Source organism: Grammomys surdaster, unplaced genomic scaffold (assembly GCF_004785775.1).
Source record: "Grammomys surdaster isolate TR1022 unplaced genomic scaffold, NIH_TR_1.0 172, whole genome shotgun sequence".
NCBI classification, from domain to species: Eukaryota; Metazoa; Chordata; class Mammalia; order Rodentia; family Muridae; genus Grammomys; species Grammomys surdaster.
In genome coordinates, this window is record NW_021604620.1 from 9,049,865 (window position 1) to 9,074,468 (window position 24,604).

At 39.3% G+C, this 24,604-nt stretch overlaps 1 protein-coding gene across 2 annotated transcripts in view; it reads right to left on the reverse strand.

Annotated features, from left to right (window-relative positions):
• The window catches only part of Clasp2 (cytoplasmic linker associated protein 2), a 178,060-nt gene that overhangs the window by 33,692 nt on the left and 119,764 nt on the right, over positions 1-24,604 (reverse strand). For both annotated transcript variants that reach the window (XM_028767296.1, XM_028767297.1), the window contains 6 exons: positions 18,669-18,839; positions 17,104-17,211; positions 11,574-11,680; positions 7,817-8,061; positions 6,362-6,425; positions 5,478-5,480 (listed from right to left, as the gene is read on the reverse strand). In XM_028767296.1, the coding sequence (XP_028623129.1) occupies positions 5,478-5,480; positions 6,362-6,425; positions 7,817-8,061; positions 11,574-11,680; positions 17,104-17,211; positions 18,669-18,839 (698 nt within the window). The remainder of the gene's footprint in view (positions 1-5,477; positions 5,481-6,361; positions 6,426-7,816; positions 8,062-11,573; positions 11,681-17,103; positions 17,212-18,668; positions 18,840-24,604) is intronic.

Sequence of the window (24,604 nt, forward strand, 5' to 3'; positions counted from 1 at the left end):
GCCATAATTTATTGAAAATGATACAAAACCTTTCCACTACCACAGAGAATTCATTTCAGAAGTCAATCAATATTCTCTCCTTTCCTTACCAATGAGTAAAGGAGAAATGTATATGTTAATATACCAGAAGGAATAAAAATTATATTTCACAAGATTGAGCTTAGAATTAATGGTCCATAACCACTGCTTACTTTTATGGAATGATATTAATAATTAATAATATTGAACATCAGAAAGCACATTGGAGTAGTAGGGCTGTTTTGGTTTTTTTGTTTGTTTTTAAATAATCTCAAAAATTGGGAATTACTTTAAGCCTCCAATGGATCAATTTGATATTTCACGAGAGGAATTATTCAGGAAAGAAACACAAATCTGGACTGTTACAATTGAGGCAGCGTCTTTTTATGGAGCCTGCTTTATTTTAGGTGTGCCAGCCATCAAATGTGAAACAGAAGAACATAATCAAATTAGAGCAATTAGTAGATTAAAAGCACATGTCCAAACAGAACGGCAGCCTGCGGAACTGCGAATAGCATTTCGTGGATTGCAAAGGGTCCAACACTGCACGGACTCTTCAGGAGAGAAAACAGAGAAAATGGGTTAATTCCACAGTCATGCAGTAAAGTTAGCTTTTCAACAAATATTGAACCAACTTACTCTCTATTGAGAGTTCCAACACAGGGGACAGCATGCAAAAAGGAAAAAAGAAAAAAAAGAAAAACACACAAATTAGTCGCCATCAATGCAAAGTTCCTGTATGGGAGAGAAAAACACTGAAGAAAATAAAAGTAACAAATGTTTTTCCAAGTTTTCTGAAAAAACTCAAAATAGTTTTTAAAACAAGAGTTACATGTACAACATAGGACAAAGGCATGATTTCTCTGCATGTTTCATTCATTTTCTTGTCAGGGAAATTCAAAACAGGGGAGGGCCCCTCCCTTTTTGTTGCCCCAGTCTTTCTTGATTGTTTGACAAAGTCTCATTATGTAGCCCTGGCTGTCCTAGAACTCACCATGTAGACCAGGTGGTCCTTAAGCTCTCAGAGGTCGGCCTCAGAGGTGCCAGGGTTAAAAGCCTGGACGACCACACCCAACAGGGTTAAAAGCCTGGACTACACACCCAACAGGGTTAAAAGCCTGGATGGCCACACCCAACAGGGTTAAAGCCTGGACGACCACACCCAACCCATTACAAATACCTTTTGTTGCACAATGCACTATCCTTGTGGATCAACTTTTAGAAAAAAGATTAACAGAACCTCATTTCCACTTATCAACAATGTCAACATTTGGTTCCAAACCATGTAAAACTCTCTTCGTATCTTGTCCCTGCACCTTCCCAAGTAGCATGACTTCTGTGAAGTCTTGTACTGCATGCAAGTAAAACAAGTATTCCCATCACACTTTACCCTTCGTGGGGAAGAGTGTTACCATCTCCTGCTCGAAGACTATTGAGCAGCTTGCTCCCTGATCTGGCTACAATGCTTGTCAGAAGACCAGATGATGACCTACCAACACTCACTGGGTACAGCAGTAACAGGGTGGTTTCTATAGCAATCCAAGGCTCAAAGGCCCAATTCAAAAATAGTTGCCAGTTCATGCAGCTGAGTGGTACTTTTTTTTTTTTTAACTAAAGAATTCCTTTATGAATGTCAAATGCTGAAACCACATGTACATGGTATCACATATATTAGGGAGTTAGGAGGCATAAAATGGATTCACAGCAGTAAAAATGAAAACATAGGGATCAGAGTGGTTCACTATGAGGACCCGAGTTCCAGTTCCAGCACTCACATAAGTTGAGGTCTTGTTTGCACCTGCAACCCCACTGCTGTCATGGGAGGAGACAGGAGAATCTTCAGGACTTATTGGCTACCAGCCTAGCGGAAATATGCAAACTAGAGATTTAGGAAGAGGCTTTGCTTTAAAGAAATAAGGTGTACACAAATGAGGACACCAGATACTCTCTTCTGGTATCTCTGCATGAACACAGCCATATTCATCTGCACACAAGAAAACATATAAGCAAACACACCTGTACACAAGTACATACACACACACACACACACACACACACACACACACACACACACACAGAGACATACATACATACCAGGAAAATATATGCATAAACCACACATACAAACATTCAAACTCGCAAAAATAGAATTGGAAAGGCAGTCTCTAAAAACATTTATTTTAAAGAAATTCTTACATTTGATGTTCTAAAACTTCTATGGTAAGAACCAAAGAAGAGATCTAAATACTTTACATATTTTAACTGAATCACTATCAAAATCTTATGTAAGTTGAATCCTATTATAGGCTGCTGTACAGATAGTGAGCTAAGGCAGACATTGCTAATAAGTACCGCACACAGAATTAGAACACACACCACTATCCATATTTGCTATTACTGTGTTGTGAGTGATTGCACTTGGCGTCTTATAGTTTATGTTCTTGTCAAACGTATGTCAAGTTAAGATCACTTATTCTCACACTGTAGCTCTCTCTCTGTATTTGCAGATTCCAATATTAGAGGAGTCAACCTAACATGGACTGAAAACATTTCCAGGAAGAAATTGTCTTTTTATTCAACACATGCATACTTATTTTTTCTTTAATCATCCTTAAACAAGAAGATTTTAGTATCTGCAGATCATCCTGGAGCTAACCCATGATCGATGCTGGAGGCGAAGAGGTGATACATGAAATAACAAGGCCAATTTATTAAACTATAGACAGACATCAAATGACCTCCATTTGCAAACTGTACTAACCTATTTGAGCTCCAGGGAAAGTCCTGCAACCACTTCAGTTGTACCAAGGAAGGGTTTTTTTCTAGCCCTTCCTTTCTGAAATGTCTCTAAGCATACTAGAGGACACCTGATATCTTGGCTGGTCACAAAACTTTTGTCTAAGCATTTTAAGGGAGATGCTCTGGCACTGACATGAACAGTCCTAGCTGGCCCTGCTCGTGAGGTGTCCCAGTTCTGCTGGAGTCACTAAGTTGTCTCATTCAAATCAGACAGAAGCTTCAACAACATGCACCCCTCAGGGCAGTGGCTACTGTCTAATGTTCACAGACTGACTGAAGCATTGCTCTAAATCTAAAAACCACATGGGGCAATTCACCATCCATGCCATGACAGATGGCATATCTCCTATGCACCTTTGTGGGAGTTTACACAATTTCTATCCTGTGACCTTACAAAAAACTGAGTAATAGGTAAAACATTTCAATCCAGAATGGCCATCTAACTCAGACTTGATGGAGAGGTATATCATTTATGTAGAACCCTAAGGATGTGGCTCGGACGAGAACTGGTATGTTTCAAGCTATAAAGAAAATTGCGCAGCAGAGTTAAGGAAGAAAGTAAGATTCTGGCCAATAGTGAAGAGGTGTGTGATTAATCTATATTGTGTCCTTCACCACACATGGAACCTCGGTGGCTGGGCATACCTGTGAGGGACTTTTCCTGACTGGATTATTTGAGGTCAGAGGACCTGTCCTAAGTCTAGGCCACACCTTCTGGCAGCCTATATAAACTGATACGGTAGAAAAAAACTTCCCTTTTGCCTGTTTGGCCTCACTCTCCATGGCAAGTCCATGTATTGCTTTCCTTCACTGGCAGATGAACACACTTCTTCAGGATCCAACACAGACCAAGACTAGCTGAGACACGCAGCCTCCAAGACTGAACAAATACCACATTCTTGGCCTTCCTGTCAGAGACAGCTACTGATGGACTAGCTGGATTACAGCTGGCAAACCACTCTAACAAATCCCATTTTAACACAGAATCATTCTATCAGTTCTGTTCATCTAAAGAACCTGACTAATACAGGAAATATAAACCAAATTGGACATTTGCTTGGACATTTCTTAAGGGTTTTAAGATGGTCAGGCACATTATATCAGATAATTTAGGTATAGAAGGTGTAGGTGTGTGTACATGCCCACAACTGGCAAAAGATGATTGTGCCTTGAATTAGCAATGAGAATGGAGAGACATTCAGAAGCAGAATCAAAAGGAGTGGTATTATTACAGGAATGCAAATTCCTAAGTTGAATAGTCAAATGGTGGTAGAATCATGCCGAAGGAAGAATGGGAAAGGCTAAAGTTGGAGCCAGCCCTCTGCATCTTAGAATTCTGCATCCGTATTTTAAACAACCACATGCTGAAAACATTTGCAAACCGCTGCCTCTATACCTATGCACATTTCCTCTATACTTTTTTAATAATACGTTTTCACAATCGATTACAATGTAATTACATTAGGTATTACGTAGAGGCCCATGCCTTTAATCTCAATACCTGAGAGGCAGAGGCAAGTGGATCTCTTTGAGTTCAAAGGGCAACTTGGTTTATACAGAAGATTCCAGGCCAGGTAGTCTACATAACAACACACAGACAACACAGACAACACACACACACACACACACACACACACTTCAAATAATAAACAAAGTATAAAGTGGAAGGAGGATTTAGATATAACCCTCTACACAACAATATCAGTAAAACAGGCAGAGACAGGGTGTGAGAACCAGAGCAAAAGAAATGGGCACAAGGGAAGGAGGGATTCCAAACAGAGGAAAATACAATTTTTTCTATCCTGATAGTTTGTTTCTTTTTTTTAAAAAAAAAAATTTAATTATTTTATGTAATGTCAGAAACACCAGAAGAGGGCATCGAATCCCATTACAGATGGTTGTGAGCCACCATATGGTTGCTGGGAATTGAACTCAGGACTTCTGGAAGAGCAGTCAGTTCTCTTAACAACTGAACCATCTCTCCAGCCTGCACCCATGTTTCTTAAATGATAGAAAAAGTACCTCCAAATACAGAACAGACTCAAAATGAAGCAGAATAGAACAAAAAGTGTCAAACAGCCAACTGGAATGTGTAAGAACCTCCTGAAAAGCCAAGGAGATGAGACCATATAGTACAGCACAGCATTTCTCAACCTGTGGGTGGAGACCCCTTTGGGGAGACATAATCCTTTCACAGGGGTTGTCTAAGACCATCAGAAAACACATATAAGTGCATTATGATTAGCAAAATGACAGCTATGACATAGCAATGAATAACTTCATGGTTGGGGTCACCACAACATAAGGAACTGGATTAAAGGGTTACAGCAGTAGGGGTTGAGATGTCTCTGAGTTTAATATCACAAGAGATGGATGTCCATGCCTGTAGTGAACAAGCATTTCAAGGTGAGAGCTCCTTCTATCTTAGCAGGAAGGAAGATGGTCAGAGGCAGAAAATATAGTTCCTGCTTAAGGGCTGGCATCCATGCAGAAGAGACAGGCAAGGAGAGAAATGTGGCAGGGGTCTTAGGAGACTTAGGAGTGTTAGATCCAGTTACAGTGAAGGACTAAATAAGAACCAAGAGGAGGAGGAAGACTGAGGCCCAGCTGAGTACTGAGAGAAGAAATATGGACCAGATGTGGTGAGAGCAGGTCAGGACTCTCTAGAGGGTGCTGGTACATTTCTCCCTTCTGTATTCCTAATCTTCAGTCAGTTAACCTTCATGATCTAAACAACATAGGTTCCTGGGGCTGGAGAGATGGATCTGTAGTTTAAGAGCACTGACTATCTGTAAGCTCTGTCTGGTGGTATACATCTTTAACCCCAACCTTACAGGTAGAGCAAGGTGAATCTCTGAGTCTGAGGCCAGCCAAGGCTACACAGTGACATCCAGTCTCAAGAAACAAAGAACTAATCAAACATCAAAACACCATCACTACCACCACCACCACCACCACCACCACCACCAAAGAATTGGTTGTTCTTCCATTCCCTTGTAAGAGCAGCAAGTGCTCTTACCCCTTCAGCTGACACTTCAGCCCCACAGCTGACATTTCATTCTATTCTATTCATTCATTTACTTATTTAATTTGTTTTGGTTGTTTGAGACAGTGTTTTTCTGTGTAGTCCTGGCTGTCCTGGAACTCACTCTGTACACCAGGCTGGCCTCAAACTCAGAGATCTGCCTGCCACTACCTCTGGAGTGCTGGGATTAAAGGCTTGTTCCACTGGTGATAGGCCCCACAGCTAACATTTTAAACTTCTGTTTCTAGTGGTAAAAAATCTAGATTCTACTGAGTGACCATCTAGCCTGCATAGCATTCTTACTCTAAATCATAGAGTTGAGATTCTAACCGCACCCCTCAATCTTCCTTTAAAGAAGCTTTATGAATGGATAAAAAAAACAATTTCTAAACTATGCATGATACGAAACAACTGAAATTATGTTTGAAAATATCACTACCAACGGCTTATAGTATTCTTTTACTACTATACTTTTTTGATACCATATAGAAATAAATAATCTTAAACACTAAAACATACCTTGCCATGAGGATCTGCAAACATTCTTGTGAAAATTTCACATAATCTTTTCAGTTCAACTCGACTGCCCCCAAAAAAACAAAAAACAATAAAAAAAAGGTTGATTAATATCTTGCTATAGGATGAAGTCATTTAAAAGTAAGCCTACAAATAATTAAATGACAACAAAAAGGCTATACAAATTATTCCTCAAAATTGAGAAATCTGTGGATTTATCAGACTAGGATAAATGTACAGATGTAAAATGCAGTAAAAATTCTGCTGCAACCCACACTGTGAGGCCGGCAATGAAACAAACTGTAGCAAGCCGCAGGTGATTTTTACTAAGTGTTACAATGTTTAAGTTCTACCTTTTTCCAAACTGCCCTTTCTCTTTTCCATTTAAAATGAAATGTTGCACCTAATATGCTTGATATTATGATCTATTTGCACTGAGTCATGAAGTATGATATGTGTACCCGAAAATTAATACATTAGGTAGCATAAAAATAAACAATGGTTTTGAACTATGTATTTCTAATACATCTTAAAATATATAAAAAGAAATTACATCAAACACCAGTGTTACTATTATTAAGTGAGAAGTCAGCCTTCTACATTTGTACCACACTAACACCTATGAATAATTTGAAATCTGGATTTTGTTTGTTTTGTTTGAGACAGTGTCTCCCTGGCTGGCCTTGAAATCACTTGTAGCCCATCCTGGTCTTGAACTCAGAGATATACCTGCCTCTGCCTCCCATAGCACTGGAATTAAAGGCATGTGCCCAAACACCTAGGTGAAAGCTGGGTTCTTAAGGAGTCAATCACATAGGTTTAAAACATCATATCCATAAGGACAGTGAAAGACGTAAGAATGAGGTAAACTAAACCATTAAGAAAAGTACTCTACCACCTATAACCTCTATAATTGGACCTACTTTGAATTCCAAAGTTAGTAACATATTGCCAAATTTGTTTTGAATGAAAAAGTGTTTTGTTTTTAACTCTCTGTCTGTGTGGTGTGTGCTCATGTGGTGGATGTCCTAGGTGTCACTCTTTGCCTTCTCATGTCTCAGACAGGGCCTTTCTCGTGTTGCTGCTGTGCCCACAAGACTAGCTGACCTGTGAGTTTCCAGCTATTCTCCTGTCTCCACCTTCCATCTTTCCATAGAAACACAGGGAAACAATGTGCTAGTGTGTCCAGCTTTGTATGGTTTCTAGAAAACCTGTACTCAGGCCCTCACACTTGCAAAGCAAGCACTTCCCTCAGTAAGACATCTCCCAAACCTGAAAGGTTTAAAATGTTTCAGTAACTAGGGAAAGAAAATCAAAGCAGTTTTAGTGAGTTACCACACTGGTGGCCCTAAAGGAATATGGCTTGGGAAAACTTTTGATGTAATTTTTGACACATTTCACAAAGCCAAGTCAGAAGGCGCTAGCCTGCTAGAACATATACTTCATGACACTTCTCACCTTAGCGTTCTCTGGTTTTTTAACAAGTTCTGCAGACCCAAGAGGCCTTCTTTCCTCTCTGACCAATTGGAACTAGCACATCTGTTGAGGACTTCTGCCACGTCTTCTGTCTGTCTCATGTAGGTAGGAATACTACCATTTCGAGAGCTATAGGAGCGTTCTGAACACGCACTAGAAGCATCGCTGTTGGCATCATCATCTGAGTGCATTCCGTATGATTCATACCTTCTTCGAGCAGGTTTTTTCTGTTACATATCAAGAACTACATTAGCAGTAGTTACAAACATATGGGTATTTCATAGTGTTTACTTAACACAAAAGGACTGTTTCTGTCTTAGAACAGTGGAGGACATGCTGCTAACCATTGTAAAGATAAAATGTCAATATTTAGTTTCACTTCAAGAAGTGCTTTAGAAGTTAGTAGAACACGAACTGTTTAACTATGACGACAGTAGAGGAGAAGTGACTTGAGCAAGCCCAGATATGTCAAGTGGGAAGTGCTCTAAAGCATATGCTTTCTCCTTTACATGGAAAAGCAAGAACAAATAGAATGTAAGTTAATAGAAACTACACTAGAAATATGAGTTGGTAATAAGAAAATACTACCTTTTGAGGGGAATAAAACCACAATTCTCTTACATAAAACACTATGTTCTTTCCTGACTATATACATATCTCCCCTTTTCCATTTTCCCCCACTGTTCCAACTTTTATGTCTTCAAGATAAGTACGGATTTTTTGAAAGCAAGATGATTATGTCCTTAGAGTTTTCCCAACATAATCTATATTCTAAAGCTTATTCTGTATGAGAAAGCAGTTGAGGTTCCTTTGATTTCTTAACTGGAAGGTTTATATTTTATTTTACTGCCAATCATGACTTTGATATTAAAAGTGTCACGAGGTAAACAGCTCCTTGAGAATTCCATGAAGAAACTGGAAACCAGTGTACATGCTTGGATACTTGGATTTGGCTAGGGAGTTGTGGGGCTACTGCCATGAAAAACACCAAGTACAGCAACTCAAAAGGTCCAAGCATCTACAGATAGATCTCTAGTCCAAAAATTTTAAAGATGTACTATCTGAACACAAATAACCAAATACTTTTACAAAGCTGCTACCATCATTAACTCTTGTACTGATCTACAGACACTAACTCAATTTAGAATAACAATGTTTACACAGATAGGCACGAGGACCAGGTCAATTAAAGACTCCAGTATAAATGACTCATCTCAGGTGTGAAAAAGTGGTACCTCTCTAAGACACTATGTTCAGTCAGTATCCCCCACAGATAATCACAATGACAGAGTAATAGATGGACAGCTCAAGATTTTATTACTTCCACTTTAATTTTTTATAGACAACTATTATCTGTTAAGTTGATGAAGCAAAGAAAACAAACTATGATATCATAAGGTGTCAGAAAATAGCGGTGTCTATACCTTAGTCCGTATGTCTCCTAAGAGCTGAGAGCAGTCAATTTTTAAAGAGAGAAATTGAAAATAGTGAAGAACATTTTGCTAAAGAGCACAGTGAATTGGTATTAGCAATGCCTACAATTAGAAATACCCAGTTGTATACCACAGATATCAAAGAACTGCTTACTATCAGAGTTATGTCTAGTCCTGTCAGTGTCCTTCAGTTCAGAGACCTAACCTACAAAACCAAAAAGCTAAACAAACAAAACACTAGTTTCTCAAAGAAACTCAAACTATTCTTCTTAGTTACAGACCTTTTGCCATTTATAAATTAAACTTTATTTTCCAAGGTACAACTTTGGTTTAGTGTTGGAAATTTGTAATTGTTTATGTAACCGTACACTTGATGGTTACATCTGTGCTATACAAATGATGAAAGTAGACTCCGAGGATTACAGCTCTGATCTATGATAGCATTGCTAACATCTTCAATGGTGGTGCATACCTTTAATCTCAACTCTGTGAGTTCAAGTTGGTCAGGTCTATAGAGCAAGTTCCAGGCTACCCAGAATCACATAGTGAGACCTTGTCTCAAAATATAAAATAAAACGAAAGGACTTGGAAAGCTGACTCAGGGATGAAGAGTACTGACTGCTTTTCCAGAGGTCCTGAGTTCTAGTCCCAGCAACCACATGGTAGCTCACAACCATCTATACCTCCAGTTTCAGGGGATCTGGTCCCTCTTCAGGCCTCCATAGGCATAAGGCTTGCAAATGGTGCAAAGATGTGCATTTGGGCAAAACTTCCATATATGTAAAAATAATCTGACAACATTTTTTTTTTGGTTAAATATTTCCACATAACTTAAAGCTATCATTTTACTTGCATAAACAGCAACCCAAGAATGACAAAGTCAATCCCTAAAACTATACAAGAATTAGTTAAACAGTAAATTGTTAAACAAAAAAGAAACCAAAAAACAAAACAAACAAACAAACAAACAAAAAAGCAACCTGAAAAACATGATTTGGGAATAGTAAGAACTAAAACATATGATGACATCAGAGAAGGTGATGCACACATCTTGGGTTCAGAAGAACAGAGTCTCTAACTAATATCAGTTCAAATACTTTAGCAGCTGAGGTAAAAACAGAAAGTCAACAGTGTTATTATCACATGTGAGGAGATGCAATAAATTATAGCTATTAACAATCAATGTTTAAAATGTGCCTTTCACCTCTACAGCTAAAATTATTTTTCACAAAATCGGTCTGTTTTGTTTTGTTTGTTTTTTGTTAGGTGAGTTTTGTACTTCTAAATTTCAAAACAAAGCTGAGGGGTCCAGGGAGCTAACTCAGAGGTGTGCTGTTTGCCTGAGATGCACAGGCTCTTGCAGAGGGAACCACCAAGGATGGGACCTTTCATAGACTCCAGGTAGACATTCAGCATCAACAGGGCTCTGAGTCTAATGCTAATATCAATCCTCACATCCCCAATAGAGAAAATGAATAAATACTTTGAAACAGGATTACTATCATCATAATCTGAGTCACCTTGAGCTCAGGGCCTTGTGCATACTAAGCCAAATGCTCTACCAGTCAACTACACACCTAATTGTAAGCCATACTTTGAAAGAGAAAGAGTTATATTGGACTGAGTAGGGAAGTCAACCAAACAAACAGCACATACATCATCATTTTAAGTCTTCATAATTTTATGTGAGAACAGCGGACACACATATGTGTATCCATACGGTAGACTGCATTCTTCTTACAACTACCCCAACCCTGCAGTGTTTTCAAATTTAACTGTTTAATATGTGAAGCATAAAGAACTAGGAAAATATCTTAGATAAATTGGTCCAGGCATGGTGGCACATGCCTTTAATCTCAACACTCAGGAGTGTTCTCTGTGAGTTCAAGGGCAGCAGGGTCTACACAGAGAGTTCCAGGACAGCCAAGGTCACACAGTAAAACCCTGCCTCAAAAACAAATCAATGCCCTATAAACTCAATGTGAAGATAACCTTGAAATTACATGCTCGTAAGTATATATACACAAATGCACTGATCTATTTGCCATATAATCAGTACACTACAGTGTATTAAATATAACACTAATATTAAAGACAACAAAAGATTTTTGTTCCTGATACATAGTTAAGATTACTGGAACTGGCTTAAAATTCTGAATATTAGGAAGGATTAATCATTAATGCACTACTCTCCTACTTACACTGCCTACACTTTGGGTAGGTTTAATCTAGCATTCCCCATCCCTCTCCCACACAGTGGCTTTGAGTAGGAATAGCCATACAGATAGGAAAATGGAGAAAAGTACCAAGGCATCAGCGACCGCCTCCTCTACATCAGAGCCCGTGTTTAGGACCCGCATGGCGCTGACAGAAGAAGACAACCGGCTTGACTGGCTGATCCCATATCCAGGACCTAATTCGTCAGGAAAAAAAGGAAAACAGCTTTTAGACAGTCACAAACATAAAAATGCAAGGGTTAGGGGCTGGGGGAAGGGTGGTTAACTCTTATTAAGGGGGAAAGAAAAAAAACCAATGGGACAAAGCATTTTAAAAGCAATATTGTATTTTTCTGGGCACAATGAGATTTTGGTCAAGTAAAAGGGAAAAGGCAGTCAAAATTATTCACAAATGAGAAGCAAATTTAAAGAAGAACCACTGTTTACTTAGTAGGAGAGGGAGAAGACGGCTCTGCCAGTTCAGGCAAGGCTCTCCAAATGACGTGAACCAGAAAGTAACCCAGAACTCCCTCTTCAATAACAGTCAAGGGGAGATTTATGAAGTCACACCAGCAACTCACCACAAGAAAAGTTCTAATAGTAGTATCTCCTCAGGAAAACTGATTTTATTCTTTGGCTAAAACAGACTGTTCAGTAACCATTAAGTGACTACTTAGTGCCCGATGGTCTCACATGTATAGACAAACTAGACATGAATTCTCACCTGCCCACCAACTGTTTTGTATACAATTAAAACACTTCATCCACCATTTTGGTTTTTTTTTTAAACATACATATATAAAGATGAAGTACATAACTGAGAACATAAAACAATTCTATATTAAAAAAATGATACAAGTTGTACCCAAAAAAACCAAACAAATAAACAAACAAAAAAACCAATGCCCATCTGCCAGTTAGAAAAACGCTAAGGGGTTGCTAAAGGGAGGAAGGATAGTTACTTGAGGGAAAAACATAAGTGATTTATTCTCTAATAAATTAAATTTACATAACACAAATCAACTTTAAAATGAATATGATGTGATGAAAACAGAAAGGGACAGACTCTGAGATGAATGCAGAGATGACAGTGAAAATGTACTCATCCTTCACCTGAGGCCCCACACACATCGGGGGCGTAGAGGGCACCAGTGGATCTGGAATGGTGTCTGGAGGCTGGAATAACAGGACCATACAAACCTCATCTATCACCACAGAGACAAGGAATAGTGGCAGCACTACTGTCAGGCAAGGAGAGTTAGTTAACAGTGGTGGTACTCTCATAGTTAGTGATCAGAGTATCGCCACACATGGCAACAGAACATCAAGGAGCATTGCGAGATCAATCCTGACACAAATACGAATTACACCTACGTGGATGGACATAGGCTATAGGAGACAGAAAAGGCAAGTATTCAAATGGAGGGAAATGTCAAAAGTACAAGCATGAAAACAAAACAAAAACAAACACTTGTAGTAAAAAAAAACCACTATGGTAACTAATAATAATCTTATCTCCTTTACTCTCAATACCCAGTGAGAGTTATTTCGATTTTATGTCTAGAGTTTCGTGCCCCTCTATTCATATGCTGAAATACTGACCCCAAGTGTTAAAGGAAGGTGGTGTTTCTGATAGGCAACCTGGTCATGAGAGCATTAAAGGCACCCCAGAGAGCTCAGCACATCTACAGAGGCACCATCCAGGAGGCAGAAGGGCCCTCAGCAGACACTGGGTACCTTCATCTTCAACATCTCAGCCTCAAAACCGTGGAAATAAGTCCTGGTCACTTAGAAGTACTGAGCTATAGCATGTTATAGCAGCCTGAACAGACTAAGACATATGGGAATTTGGAGCACAGGTTGACATGTGTGATGAAAGCACACTATTAACTGCTGTAACTGTAACTGAATTCTTCCAAGATCTCTGTTTCTACAAGTACACAAATTTCAAATTAGTCAAAAATCATTTACTTCATTTATGTTAAGGAACATTTTATTCATAATGGTCCAAAGAACATTAGTCCTACATCTGGGAATAAACTGTTGAAAAATGGAAGCTGTGTGCATTGAAAAAGACTATTAATACCCTAACAAAACCCACTAGAAATGTGTGCTCCTAATAAACTCTATGACCTAAACTCTGCATACTTTCTAGTTCAGACCTCTGTTCAGATTGACAGCACGTAAAACTGACCCGTCTTATATCCAGAAATAAACTACAACATAAATGTATTTTAATGTTTAATAAGATACATTTCTTTCATTTTAATATCATCCTACTCATATCATATGATTAATGAGAACTGGTAAGTATTTTTTATAATAGGAATCACTTTTGCCTTTCCTATAGGATGGCCTTCACAAACTCTGCATGTAGGTGTGTATGTAACCTGGATCCAACTCTTATTACATATACATATACATATACATATTCATATACATATACATATACATATACCTCAACCTTGTGGCTCTCCTTCCCCTTGGCTGGTGAGCTTACCAGGACGTAAGCAGCCACATGGTTTGCAACTATCTTACTAAGATGAAAGAGTACATGCTAGATGACTTCACCATCTTAAGATGACCACATAGTATTAAGCAACACTTGTATAAAACTTCTTAGTCATAATGAGCTGTCTATTTAGCATTGTACTCCTTTTAGAGTAAGGAAGCAGTGACAAGTCTTAAATATTTTGGATTACTATGGACTCTTGTATGATGATAAAAATTTGTTATATTTGCTACACATACTATATATGTGATTCAACTCTGGTCTAGAATATACTATATATGGTGATAAAAATTTAAGGTTATAAAGGTCTATTCAGATTAGTAAAAGCTAATTCAAGATATATGTCTACCTACTTAGTTTTTGCTAACTGGTTAACAACAAGGTGGTAGAAAATTTACATAAGAAACAACATGTATTTGATAAATAAGATATATGTGATAATCAAGAATTATACATTCCTAAGGTCTACTCAGGTTTACAGTAGTATCTTTTGAGCTTCTTTATCTTTTAAGCTTTAGCTATGGAAAAACCAAGCCACAGAATAAATTGCAATGTTCTATAATGGTACACTATAGAAGAATCAGCAAAGTTGTCAGTCTATGAATTGTGTCTATGGTTAAAAATTTTATTTTGATAACAGAACAACTTCGATTTGAAATTGTTATTTTTAAGGTCAAACCTAACAGGAATGGAAAGTAAAGTCCTAGTCTTACAAAAGCTACTCAATTATTATAAATTGTTAAGGATAATTAAAAATTATTATCTTAAGTTAGTGGTCAGTCACCTTATATTGATCAAATTATTTAATGTGTTCAGAACTGTATTTGTGGTCATGCGAAGTCCTAATGTAATTAATTACAGGAATCAGCTCTGGTCTCCTGTACATGTTTATAAAGTTAAGCCAAGAACAAGTAACTAGAAACAAGCCAAGTCTGTCTAGTTTAGATATAGTTACTAGAAAATGGTCCTCAACTGCTTCAGGGAGCTACAGAATACAGGATGTTCAATAAAAACCTTCTCATGATAGACACTTGCCAGTTCCTGGCAGCACCCCCATGATCTCTTCCAAAGAAGATGATGGCCCAAACGAAAACACTGTTCACCTCAACTGATATTGTAGTGGGATATTTTCCCACTATATTTGTAATAAGGCTCGGCGACTGGGCTGTATGAGAGGTAGGCGGAGTGAGGAGTCAGAAGGAGAGACAAGAAGGACAGAAGGAGAGGAAGGGGAGGAGACGAGTGGGGAGGGAGGAGGAGACTGGCAACGATGGAGGAGGACGAGATGGTTGAGAGCAGTCCTGGGTAACAATTTATATCTAAAGGTTAGGTATTGGGTAACAACCCTAATTGTGTGGGCATCTTGTTAACTGAGCATTTCCGAACATATAAATCCTTTAGTTAATTATTAAGCCTTGAGAATCTCATTTCTACTGGGTACCGTGAGCATGGTAGGTATTGTCTGAGGTTCAGCTGAACTTTGTGCACACAGAGTGGTGGATTGGCAGAGCCATCCCTCACGCTGGTGTCTCGTGAGTGCCAGGGCTGGTGTTTCTAGATAGCTGAAGCCACAGTGCAGAGCCAGGGCGGTGGGAAAAAAACGGTTTTCCTTTAGATATAAATTTGATTGTCTTCGAGTATAAACTTAAAAGGTGCTTCTCACTGTGCTAAAACCATCTGTCTACTCTGTATTCATCCAGTCTTCTGAATAGAGGAAAGAAGCCCCGCTCTCATGGTCTGTCTTCTACTAAAAATCAGGATGAAATGAGCTTCCCCCCACTGCATGGGAGGTCTCTGTCCTTGCAGAGCATGCCTTCAGCAGTGTTCACACTTTTAACCCAAATTGTTTCCCCAGCTTCTACTATGACACAAAGGTATGAGTCTATTGCCTTTTCCACAATGTGGATCTCAAAACAGAATACAAACAGTGCTAATGCTAACATGTCTAAAACTTACCTTACTGTAAACTTAGAAAATTGCTGTAACCTTCAAGGAATCTATTTGAATCCACCTCTTATGGGTCAAAGGCACCCCAGGTAAGTCCTCCCATCAGTCAACAGGGTGGGATATTTCTCCCTTTTCCTAATTCTGGGACTTTCTTCCCTCAACTACCAGGAACAGAGGTCTAAAAGTTTCAATTGTACACCTAAGAAAAAGAATTTCTCCTCAACTCTTTCTTTTTCTTTTGCTCTAACATATCTATGTGTTCCAGTATCCTGCCAGGTCCAGGTAAATCCCTCAAAATCTGCATACTGGACAGCTTCAAAGAGGTTAGCACCAGGTGGTCTAGTCTCACAGACTGTTTCAACCAGGCCTACACTTTCCTAGCCCTGGATGGTCCCGCAGAGCCTGGACCCTGACTCCAACAGCCAACTCTCATGGAACTTGGCCAACACCCTGGTTTTCTTGGGTAGCTAAAGATGTTGCTGCCACCTCCCAAACAGCAGGAAGCAGTCTAAAGGGCAAAGCACCCTCATTACTGTCTTAGCATCAACTTTTCTTATTTCCTCATCTTTTATAATAAACAAAAGAAGAAATACTGAGAATGAGGCGCTCCTTCAGCCTGCCTTTCAGCAACTCAGCACCAGCAGTTTATGTCACCAGCCATCACCACCACCAAGTGTGGGTCGTTTCACTGTTGCTGTGAATTGTGATTTTTCCCTATGAGATATGCACAGCCTTTAAAAGGCCCCTCTGGACATCACTTCTGTCTGTCTGTCTGCCTCTATCAGTCTCATATGTTCTAATTCTACAGGTTTTGAATTCAATCTTCCTTTTTTCCTGTGTATCTTAGAGACAAGTATGTAGACTAGGCTGGTGTTGTTTGTGATCCTGACTCAGCCTCTCTAGTGAAGAAATTAAATTCAATATTCTGAATTTACATCTGTGTGACACTGACTTGATTACGACAGGAATCCATATATATCATGATTGACTTGCTCTCTTGAGGTAAGTTACAAAGGGCAGTGGCATTACTGAAATGTATTCCCTCCTTTGGACTCTCACCTGAAAATGCCAGCAAAGATACAACTGATGAGGAACACTAAACCTCAGAGGCATGGCGCAGTCACCAGGGAAGCAGTGCCTCCCACCTGATCAGACACTCACCAAGCGGCTGGAAAGAGCGGACCGGACTCGTGTCCCTGCTGCTCTCTCGGCTAGCTTCCCGGCTACAGCCTTGACTCACACTCGGCCGAGGAATACGGCTGCTGCGGGCTTACAGGATGGCAGCAGCATAGCAAGAGAAAACAAAAGGCAGATTTAAGCTTTCAAAATTTTAGTCTTCTTTTCTTCCCTCCCTCCCTCCCTCCCTCCCTCCCTCCTTCCCTCTTTCTCTCTCTTTCTTTCTTAAATAACTGATTAATAAAAAGCTTGTTTGTTTTGGGATCGATTGTTTTCTCTTTTCAGACTGAGCCTATGGAACCATGGAGCCCAGGCTAATCTCAAACTATGAAGCTTTCATCAACTCATAGACCTTTTTCACTCCTTATACATAAAAACACAAAATACAAATAACAGATTTAAAAAAGCCAAAATAACCTGAGAGTACTGACTGAAGGTATAATAAAGAATCTAATAATGTCTGGAAAGCAAACAGAAGCAAAGCAGTGAGGATGAAAGTCTCAGAAACCCTTGGTGCTGCTAAGGACCTCAGTTCTATGTCTGTAGGCCTAAAGGAAGTTTAATTGAACGATGACATTCTTATGCAGCTACAAAAACCTGGACTTCTAAACCATTTCTGAGGAGTTTGAGAATGTGTATGAGGCAAAGCAAATGAGTAAATCAAGAAAAAAGAAATGATCCAAGGATGAGTCTATCCAACCCAGGAAAGAAGTGAAAAGGAGTCTCCGAGTGATGGCTGAGCTACAGCACCAGGCCAGAGCCCACAGAAGAAGATGCTCCACACATCATGAGTCTTCCTGAGAGGACAATGTCACTAAAGATAGGAGAAGGGAATATGGCTCTTTTATATAGTTTCAAGATAAAGGAAAAGTCAGAGACTGTTGGGAGAACACCTAGGGAGCCTCAGTGCAGGGGCAAACAGCTGTGATGGGCCTGACTTGAGCGACTGGCAAGGCTCAGAGCAGAGCTTGTTTCTGTACAGTAGGGGCAGTTCCTTCCACACCACAGCACTTCGTGTACTGTTAGAAGAGGTGGGGTCATGGCAGGCTGTGTCCTGGCAGTAAACTTTACTCTTTGCCTTGAGATTAGATAGTATGCTCAGGCATCAGTCACTGTGCCCAAATATTCACAACATAAAAAAAGATTATTTATGCGTGCATGTGTGTCTGTGGAAGTGCACGCCACATGTGTGAGAATAGCTACAGAGGACAGATGATGGTGCCAAAACCCTGGGAACTGGAGCTACAGGTGGTTGTTAGCTGCCTAATATGTAATATGGATGGTGAGAACCAAACACAGATCCTATGCCAAAGCAGCAAGCGCTCTTTCCCCCTGTGCCATGTTTCAACTTCAGAGTAAAAATTAACTGTTAGCTCTAAGACAATAGATTAGAGCTGACAAAACAAACACAGTGATCTTGGGCTTTACAATGTTAGGCCCCCTTTCAAAGTTCTTACACTTTCAAGATTCAACTCATATACTGCAGCAACTGAAACTTTAATTCTCCTTGAACTTTCGAGGAAGCCAAAGGTGGTACTGCAGAGTCTTACCCACTGAAAGCCTAGATGGGCTGGCCTCTCTGCTGCAGCCCTGGCTCCTTGGTATCTTGCTTCTCTTCTGTGCTGAAGCTGAATTGACCAGGACTCGTTGAGCACCAGAGCTCACAGTAGAGAGGGCTGTTGTGGTTAGAACTCTTCCTGGAGACCCAGATCGGCTGCCAGCTAAACAGGAAACACATAAAAATATGCAAACATTGATCTCAAGGTAGCTTGTAAAGACACAAGAAAACTGATATCATGGCAGGTTCTAAGACCAAAGAAATGGACTGAGATTTATATACAGATGTAACTTTCTGAGGAAAAATGCGCTGCATATGCCAGCACTGAGGAATAAGCCACCTCAAGCATATGCTTGATAATGGCAGTACTGGTGGGATTTTTTAAGACAAACTGTAAAAGGATCCCCAGAGCAATCCCATATTTGACAGTGTGTTTCCTGAGTCTTAGATGCTCTGTGGAAAAGCATTACTTACAAGGATGGAAACTCTTATTTCCATTCTTACGGCTACTAGTTGTGTCTTGAACATACAGTGACAACTTGCTGTTTCTTAAAATAGTTTCCCTCATGAAATAGCTGAATGGGCATGGTCATTTGGTGTTATTCATATTTTTAAATTTTACAAAATTAAAAACTGTGCTGCTTTCAAATCTGGTCAGAGATGGTTCTTTCTGCAGTGTGCAGCGATTAATTCAGAGACTCTGAACTAGACAAAGAGCTCAGACTATGTAACTGTTGAGTGCTCAGCACTAAATGGGACTTCTTTATTAAGGTCTCCCTACACCAAGGTTCCGGAACCGTTGCTGAAGGAGTTATGGAAAGAATGTAAGGGGCTAGGGGAAACAGTGTTGTGAAATGTGGTTTGGGGGCTATGACATAACGACTATATTCACTACCTCACAGCTTTGGCTACACTTGACTGGCTAACATTCCAGCATGCATAAATGGAGGAAGGGCTCGTGAGGCCCTAGTCCCAGCTCAAGAGCTTTTGACAGTTGTGGCTAATGGAGAAGGCAGAGTCCCCCTGCTGCCCCATGGTGTGGGCCTACAAGGGCACACTGCCTCGCTGCATCCTTGCACATACTGGTAACACTATTTGGACTCAGCAATTTTTTTTTAAAAGACATGAAATTAAAGGGGGACAATAGAGAGCAAAGGTAGGGAGACTATATGGCTAAGACACATTGTAAACAGTAGATGAAACTGTCAAAAATAACTAAAAACACTAAATTTAAATTAAGTACTGACTAAATTGGCCAGCTGAGGAAGAGAAATTTCTCTTGGCTAGTTGAAGGCAGAGGGCTCTCGGTTAGTTACATTCTAGGATATCAAGTCCCAAGAGTAGACCAGAATTTAGAGCGAAGCAGCGCAGAAGTCGGATATATGGTCAGGGAGTAGAGAGGGAGAGCTAGATTAACTCTCAGAGGCCTGTGTATGGATTAAGCAAAGGTAAAAAATGAATTCTTAGATAGGGCCTTCTTGTATATCTTAGATTGCTCTGGGATTTGAAGCAATCCTTCTGCCTGTACATCCTATATCCTAGGGTGGTAGGTATGTAATATCATACCCAGAAAGAAACCTATTTTTAAACTAAAAACATAAAGGCTACCTTGTCAATCAAAGTGTTTTATGTGTACACTGAATAAAAGAAAAAGAACTAGATGCTCAACTGAATGGCAATATTTTAGAAAACTTGCATTTAAAAAAATCTTCGGGGAAATAAATGTTCTGTTACCCACTTTTACTACGATGTTAAGAGGCACTGTCACACTGCATCCTCGTATGTGACACGTTCAACTGTGCCTCATTTCTACCCAGTAGGTTCAAGACTCAAATGCCAACGGGGATGAATACTGGCTGTCAAAACAGTAGCGTGTGTCGGGCAGTGCTGGTGCACGCCTTTAATCTCAGCACTGAGGAGGCAGGGGCAGGTACAGCTCTGTGAGTCTGAAGCCAGTCTGGTCTATAGAGAAAGTCTAGGACAGCCAGGGCTACACAGAGAAACCAAATTAAAAAAACAAAAACCCAAAAACCAAAACCAAAAATTAACCCCACCAAAACCAAAACCACCCATCAAAAAAACAAAACTGGCACTGCATACCAGGCAGGTATTTTCGAGGGCTTTAGAGGACTATCTTATCTTTCTCATGGAAGATGCCATTTCTAATCCTAGCCAGCAAGTAACTTTAACAAGTTCTTGGGAACTCCTGATTTTGCCACTCAGTGCAAGTTAAAGACAATGAACAAGCTGGATGGGGCCTGCCGTTATCCTTATTGTTAAGGTTTCTCGGCATCATTTGCTTAGTTCAACTCATATTCTTGGTTAGTTTTTAAAATATTTTCAGCACACAAAATAAAATATATTCCACCAAGGATAGCACTATTATAAAATGAAGAAGCATTGCTTCCTGTGAAATTAACAAATTACTGATTGAGTAGAAGACTTCTAAATTATAGGGAAATTACTCTAGTCTACTTTAAAATGATCATTCAAAAGTTTCATGAACTTGCAGGTGAAGAATCTTCAAATCTAGTGTCTCTCTTCTTCTTTCAAGTATTGCTGAGGCATTTATTTTCTCCATGCAATATGTAAACTAAACATACACACAAAAACACCCAAACACCCAACATGCCACAGACTCACAATGCACGATAGGCCGATGGATGTTATGAGAAACTTGTGATGATATAAAAGCTATAATGAACCGAGTACATACAGTATGCATTCTGTTAAAATCAGTCATAAACTTGTGTGGGTGGGGTACTGGGAGGGGAACTAACAAATTCTTTGACATGTGGGTCTATTCAGCAGACAGGAGGGTGCCATCTATTAGCAAATTGACGTTCTCTCTACTTTGCATGTACCAAATTGATGAATCCTGTGCAAGTTCACTCTCTAGATATTTAAGCTCACACATCCCCTCACCTTAGGGAAGGAAGCCGGAAGTGTTCATTTCATGTACACACTGTCCTCTCTTTTCCATTATCCTTTGATCACTCAAAGAACGAGACACTTCCAGTGCCTACGGCTCATTTGGAATCATTTATATTTAACATGCTGAGGCACTTTCTCTAGCAGAGCCATCAGAGTTGAAGAAAACGCATGCTTATCCCAGAGAGCAACATAGAATAGAAATGCCCCAGAGGCAAAACTTCAACTTGAGTAACTATTTTCTGTTGCACTGTAACATTTCAAAATGTTACTACTATAGGTTCCTCTCTCTTCTTAATATTTATATCTGTAGAGTCAACTTGGATAATTTCAAAATTTTTAGAGCTTTCATGGTATTAGAAAGACAGGCCAAAGAGAACTCACGACTAGCAGCTTTTGTTCCAATACAATCACAGAATAGTTGAGTATTATGCAGTAAGAGTTTCTGCTGAATAGAACTCATTCTTGTTGATGAGAATAGGTGAACAAACAAGAGGTGCACACATAAAGTCTGTAGATTCTTACCACCAATGGTATTAGCAGATTGTGATCCTGAACAAGTGTAAAGGCAGAATTAGGGTAAGGGTTATAATCCACGAAGAGGGGAGAAGCAGTTTTAAAATGGATGGCAGGTGAAAACAACAAAGCTTTAGTCAGTTCTCAGGGAAAAAACAAAAACAAAAACAAAAACAAAAAAAAAACCTGACGCAAAAAAGAGCAAACTTTAAAAAAAATCCATACCACAAATGTCTGTCACAAAAGCAGTACACAAATAACAGTTTTACAGCTGACACTCATGTACAAAGCAGATGAATGAAACTGCAAAAGTCAATGCACATTCTTCAGCGTATCCATTATGGGATCCAAGTTGTTAAATGCTTGCAATTTTATTTCAAACATTTAATTTAATATTAGATATAGGAACAAATACCATATCTTATAGCTGAAGAAAAATGGAGATGAAAAAGCTAAGAATTTTATCATTCTTAAGATTCACAGAAAAGCAAGAGGTAGGGGAGGAAAGAAACCTTCCTGACAGGCTGTACCAACAGTGAGGCCAGAGCTCTTCCTTAATCGACACGTCTCTCCATTAGCTCTGCTTTCCTTATTCTGGTGAGTCTGAGCACACCTGCTTTGACCCAAGAGATTCTCTGTCTTTCTAGATGACAACACAAACCCATGGAAGCACCATGCACCCGTAATGAATCACTACAACGGAGATGGAAGACACAGGAGGACCCCTGTGCAAATAAGCTGTGAAGAGACTTGCATACAAATCACACATCTTTTTAATAAAAGAATCTGGAATGGACACATACTCATTCAAATAAACAAGCAAACAAATAAAATCTTTCTAATATGATTTAAGACTTGTGTGATTTTATAGTGGGAAAGTCTCTAGATCTTAAAGTTTTTTGAGTTTTAACAAGCCAAATGTAAAATAATCCTATCTTTCACTATACTGATCTGAACTTGCAATGATTGAAAAAGAGGGTCCCAACAAAGGCCAAGAAGTCAGAAAATAACAATTATCTCACAATTAAGTTTTAACTTAAATCGCAGCATGGACAATTTGTGATTATTTTTATTTTCCTTTATGTTTTAAACATCCTAACTTCAGTGTTTATTTGTTTCATGAGGGCAGTAAAAATATCAAGGTATAAAAACATGTAACAGTATCATAAAATTCAGTTTTCATTTTATTATGAATAACAACAAGGATAATCTTGTCAGGTAATTCATGGCACCTACTCTGGGGTACACATTGTTTTAACTGTATTAAATATGCTGAACAATAAATGCTCATGACAATTCCATGAGGTAGATGCTATTAGGGTCCTCTTTTACAAGTGGGTACAGTAAAATGCAGGAACCTAGAAGTGCCAGGACTGCAATGTGGGCAACACAGGTCCAAAGCCTGCAAACTTTACAGCACCCCAGAGCACTTGGTAATCTGACTCTGGTTGTTCGCCATACCCTGTATCCTAACTAGCTCAGGCTGTACTGATGTTGGTGTGGGCAACATACAGGGAGATGGGAGCTGCATTGCTAATCAACGTTCTCTAAGAATCACTCCCAAAGCACAGACCCACAGAAGAGGTGGTATTCTCTGCACTTTTCATCTGTCAGAGAAAAGCCCTTGCCTTACAGAACTATATGTTATTCTAGCTATTTGTGAGTAGTCTTCATTCTGAAACAAATTATGCCAAATCTTTCTGCTGATTTTAGGACTCCTGCAGAAAGGTTCCAATGTTGCTCTGCCAGACATTCTGATGCCAGGAAGAGGTGGCATCATGACACATATACTGAGGTCTCCTTGTGTCTCTGAGCCTTACTCTTCTCCCTTGATCCTACAATGCAGAAATCAGACTAATAAAAATAAACAGGACATCTGCCACCCAACAGTAACCTTGGAACCATTCTTTCTCCGAATAATTAGGTTATAAAAAGGACCTATTCTTCACTTCCTTAGAAAAAACACCTGTTTTAGAGAGTGCTGAAAACAGCCTGTCGGTACAGAGGGAACAGCAAGAAATCCCTGTTAGTTAAACTGCAGCACTCAGCCACTTGCTGGGACAGATAGATGCAGGCTGTGCATTTACCTCGGCCTATGACTGTGCTTTTAAATTGTTCCCGTAAGGAACTCAATAAGAAGTGAAATATACGAACATAAACCTCAAATTTCCCACGAAGTTTATCAGATCTATTTCAGCCTATTTTTCCCTCATGATTAGTCAGTGTTCACTTGCCAAAAATACTAGCCAAAATTTAAGATGATCAAACAAATTTTGAGGAGAGTATGAAGATAACACTTTTCTGTCTTTGCATAGCATCTGCTAGATAGAAACAGATTTGTTGTTAATACTAAAATTATTTTGCATCTAAAAGGCACAACTGTCCACGCCTGCAAGTTTCTGAGTAGAATGTGAACCTTGACTTTAAAGATTCATATTGAAAGTATTTCCATGCAAAGTCTGTATATAAGATGAAGCCTTC